Raw genomic sequence first — 4,842 nt, forward strand, 5'->3', positions numbered from 1 at the left:
TCCGTGTGTTTGTTGTGTGAAAAATGAATGCAAGGTTTTGAAGATTACAACAAAATATTTGTACTTCAGTACGTTTTTCGTCAGCGTTTCTTACACTGCCTATAAGAGACGATTGTTTTCTACGATTTCAATCAATACTACCTACATCAATCAAGTGTCAGCTTTATGTTTAGTCTATTGCGGGAAAACGGAAAACTTAAAGTCCGCGGGAAACTTGTTGCGTCCGATAATACGATTACATATTGTCGATAATACGACAAGTGCCAGGTGCCAAAAGTAATCAACGTTTTTGTTAATTACACCTTTGCCTTTAATCAGGAGAACATGACTGAAACTAGAGGTGGTAAAACAAACTACGCCGTTTTAATTATCACTGTATGTGTATATGATGTGTACAGTTTCGAGGGTGCTCTTTGATTTTTTAAAAATTTATTAGACCTTCAATTAAACTAAGTAGTTTCTTCATTTTTCCCGTCAGTTAAAATGTTATAGGTTATGGGTTGTTTGTCTAGAAAATGTATCCTAATCAATTAATCCAATGTTTGCTATGCAACGTTTTATTGTAGAAGCGGCTATTCTTCTCGACAGTTCAAATCAGTTTACGTTTACCTTTAATTTTAACTTTCGTTACAAATATAGTAGAGTGGGGAAAGATGGGACACATTTTCATTCTATTTTCTCGTCACATTTGGTAACCAACAAAGAAAATTTAAATATTTATAGAACTGTATCCTCCTGACTCCCATATACCGTTGTTAATCGTTTAAAACACGATCTGAATATTTGATGTTTACATGATAAAGGTGTCCCATCTTCCCCCACCCTACTATTTATAGAATTTGCTTTCTTTCAAGGTCGATAGTTGCTATATATACTACTAAAGTGCAACGAAATTAGGAAGCGGGTGTGTCCAATTACTTGGAGGGTATTGGTAAACACCCACGCATGTCAGAGGTGAGAAAGGCCGAAGACAGAAGCAAAGTTCGAACCTTCCAAGAAGCAAAAAACCAAGAGGTCTATCTACTGGTTACAATGCGAGCGCTACCTTACCGCTACGCTACGGGTGCTGGTAGTTAACTCAAGCCTACTCATTACGCCAATGTGAAATATTGAATATATAATAGCGTGGGGGAAGATGGGACACATTTAACACATATTATCCAAAGAGTCTAGTCGTGTTTAAAAAAGTTAACAACCGAAGTCGTAAGGGTGTGGTTTTATGAATATTTTAATGTTCTTTGTTTACTACTAAATAGAAAGAGAAAACAAAATGAAAATGTGTTCTATATCTCCCCCCCACCCTACCATACCTTATTTGATTTTGCGTTGCAGTGAATCGACAGTCGTTATAACACAGGTGCTCTATTTCATACACCCCGTTCCCGCTTATACGAGTTGCCAAGTATGTAACTTTGCTTATTAGAAGGCTATAGTAAGATATAAGACTTTTACCCTGAAGTTTATAAAATATACGTGCGTATTCGTGAAAACTTTTCTCTCTGTTGCATTTAAAGCTATTAAACATAAATTTAAATCATAGTATACTGAATTAACTTCAGTATACTATACTTGTACCCGAACATCAATTGTGAGAAGCATCCGGAAAAATAACGGCGATGTATAGACTTTTGTGCATAATGTGAACGGATTCAAAAAAAGGGATAAACAGTCAGATAATCGCTTAACAGGGCGAGTATAGGCTATACTGGTAAAGACGAGCTACACATTTAACTAAATCAGATAGTATAGATCTTGTAGATTGCGGTACAAAGTACAAACTTATTGGTGGGCATTTGTGTTGCTTGTTTATTTACTTCGTATAAAATCGGTTACACAGTATCTGCCTCTGGCTAGTACGATGAAGTCAAGCGAATGCCGCTATGGTATTTGCACTATACCATAGGGAGTGTTCTCTTCATTACTTTCACATACGTAGGCATAATTAAATCACTCGTGCATTACAATGTCTAGAAGTGAGCGTTAGTCAAATGTCATTCAATTATGATGGTCAGTTTATTTACTTTTATTACGAAAGAATCAGTGAGAAAAACACTGGCAGCACTTATCGCCAGGCACACGTTAGTGTGGTTAATGTTTTACAATGTTCGAACAAACACATTACACAGTAACGTAGAATGTACACAAATGCTCCATGGGCCAGTCGAGGGATTGCACCATCGATAGGAAATCAACATTTAGGCAAGGTATAATTTAGTAAGTCGTTTTCAAAGATAGTTTGTAAATGAGGTAGCTATATGCTGTGCAATCGTTGTGCGCCCTAACCAAACTTAGAAAGAGTCGTTAATTATTTACGGCATCAAACCGCAAAACAACATTAGCAAAAGGTCTTTAAACATTTAGTGGATAGGATTGTAGACTGTAGGTGTAGACTTTACTACAACGCTCTATTATTCACACTGCTGTCATAATAGCGCATGTGAAGTGGTTAATTGGTATATGTTTATTTTCCTGTAACAATATTGTACAGACTGCAAAGTGAAAAGCATTTAAAACTGATTTGCTGTGGTGCCTATAGCCTAATCATGAAAGTAATTTGCGCTGGCTTGTCCAAGACTGGCACGAAAACGATGACTTGCGCACTGCGAGATCTTGGGTATAACGTATACGACTTCATGGAAAACTTTACGTACCTTGGTGACGAATGGCGGAAAATTTTAACTACAGGAGGAACGACCGAAGATTTTCGAAGAATGTTCGAGAATGTAGATGCGGTTTCGGATCTCCCCGGCGCTTATTATTGGGACGAAATCCATAAGGCTTTCCCGGATTCTAAAGTAAGCACATTTGCAATAAGAATTGTACTTGTATATACGCTGGTTGCGAAGTTTTATTTTTCAATACTTTAATTTCAGATTATATTAATGATGAGAGAAAATGAAGTAGTTTGGTACAAAAGTTTGATGAACCAAGTTAAAGCTGGGCAAAATTTCATCTTTAGATTGATGCCTTACATTTCGATTGCCGGGTGGCAGTTCACGAGTTACACAGCGTTAATGGGTGAGCGGATTTACTCTTAAGCGACGTATCATCAGCGGAAGAACTTAATTTCGCACGTACCAACATATAACATACATAGCTTCATTATCTCCACAATGCAAAGTTACCTTTATTGAAAGAGCACAACCACAGCAGACATAGCGGATACCCAACGCGTAAAGCAGCTTAGATATTTCAACCACTCTGCCTACAGCGAGATGTTGCTGTTACTTCTGCTACCAGGCATAATGTCAAATCTTTTATCTACCTACCCGGTATACAAAACGTAGTGTGCTGCTGTATTTCCGTCGTTTCGCCCGCAATTCCACGGGACTTCGACACAAAAAGTTAAAAATACACTACGTTGTTTATACCAGATAAGCCGATAAAGTTTATTTACCGATATATAATTAGTTTAAAGCATAAACTGTCGTACGGTATTAATAAATTTTTCATTCCGTACGACGGTTCATGCTATTTTTTTTAACTCGTAGTGTATTGCAATCGTCTACCCTATAACAGGACCTGCAATTTGGGGGGTGGAGTATCAAAGCAATTTGTTTAGAGAACCAGAACTAAACGAAATGCAAATGCGCATGACATACCGCCGTCACAATGCTTATGTTTTGCAGGTAAGGGTTGTACTTTTCAATATTATTATTTTACTCCAGGGGTAAGATGGGACACCTTTACACATACACATCCCAATTTTCCCAACCGTGTTTTTAACAAATACCAACGATAATTTGTAAATATTTTTCTGTTTTTTTTACCAAATGGGACGGTAAAGAACAACCAAAAAAACATTTTACTCCAGCTTATTATATAAAAATCGTATATATACTATGCATAAACTGATCTCCGTTGCAGGCAGCACCAAAAGATAAACTGCTAGTATACAGTGTAAAAGATGGCTGGGAGCCACTATGTAAGTTTCTTGGTGTCCCGGTTCCTGACAAACCATTTCCGCGAAAAAACGTCCGTGGTAATATTGTGGAAGAGCTGATGCAAAACGACCCTGTTTTCATTCGTATTCAGAGAGAAATAATGTTTTCGTCTTCTCTGATGGCAGTATTGCTATTTTACGGTCTATACCGATGCGGAAAATTTGCTTGGTACAACGACTGGCCAAGCACGCTGTCCCGATTTCGTGATTTAATTCCTTCGTTTTACTTAAAATAAATTTTGTTTTAATTAAACATGGTGTTGCATTTATGTTTATGAAACATGATTTACCGTAATTCAGTAAATATCTTGAATTATATTGTGAGCTCCATGCAAAATGAGAGTGGGCTCGTTAGATTCTTATACGTATTTATTAGACTATGTGTATTTTGTATCCACGCATTTAAATTGAAACAGTTACAGTTCATTCAATGCGTACATTAAAGAATATATTTATTCGTTGGGCAAAACTACCTCGACGAAGCTGTAATTCTTAAGCAAAAAAAGTACGGATAAAGTATTACTTGGTAAAGAAAAATAATTCTCTAAAACACATTACTTCAGGACAAGTCTTAGAAATGCATAAGGGAAGCCCGCACTGAATATAGTTTTGAGTATCTTCTAATAGGCACTTGAAATTAATGGATTTCCAGTGTAGCCTATATAGGTAGTGATTCCTTTTATATCCTGGTTTCATATTTAGAACCACAAATATAAGCAGTGAATACATTTTAGACAAAACTTACAAGTTTTTGTATATATAGGCGACTTTTATGTTAGTTAACCCTTTTAAACCTAAATTAACGGTTCATACCGAATTTGCACTAATTAAAACCCAGTACACGTTTTTAATTTCCATTCATCTTAATAGTCTTATTCAAAAGACTACTTAGAATTCGA

General features: G+C 36.4%; 1 protein-coding gene across 1 annotated transcript; it reads left to right on the forward strand.

Annotated features, from left to right (window-relative positions):
• The first annotated feature begins 1,993 nt into the window (after window positions 1-1,993).
• On the forward strand, window positions 1,994-4,196 carry LOC101242677. The gene is made up of 4 exons (XM_004227529.4): window positions 1,994-2,795; window positions 2,874-3,018; window positions 3,520-3,629; window positions 3,868-4,196. Exons 1-4 carry the CDS (start codon window positions 2,544-2,546, stop codon window positions 4,177-4,179), a joined length of 819 nt encoding a protein of 272 aa, XP_004227577.2. The 5' UTR covers window positions 1,994-2,543; the 3' UTR covers window positions 4,180-4,196.
• The last annotated feature ends 646 nt before the right edge of the window (window positions 4,197-4,842 follow it).

Source organism: Ciona intestinalis, unplaced genomic scaffold (assembly GCF_000224145.3).
Source record: "Ciona intestinalis unplaced genomic scaffold, KH HT001232.1, whole genome shotgun sequence".
NCBI lineage: Eukaryota > Metazoa > Chordata > Ascidiacea > Phlebobranchia > Cionidae > Ciona > Ciona intestinalis.

Coding starts and splice junctions, on each gene's coding strand:
- LOC101242677 (XM_004227529.4), top strand. CDS start 2,544: ATGAAAGTAATTTGCGCTGGCTTGTCCAAGACTGGCACGAAAACGATG. Junction 2,796..2,873: donor AGGCTTTCCCGGATTCTAAA/GTAAGCACATTT, acceptor CTTTAATTTCAG/ATTATATTAATGATGAGAGA. Junction 3,630..3,867: donor ACAATGCTTATGTTTTGCAG/GTAAGGGTTGTA, acceptor TCTCCGTTGCAG/GCAGCACCAAAAGATAAACT.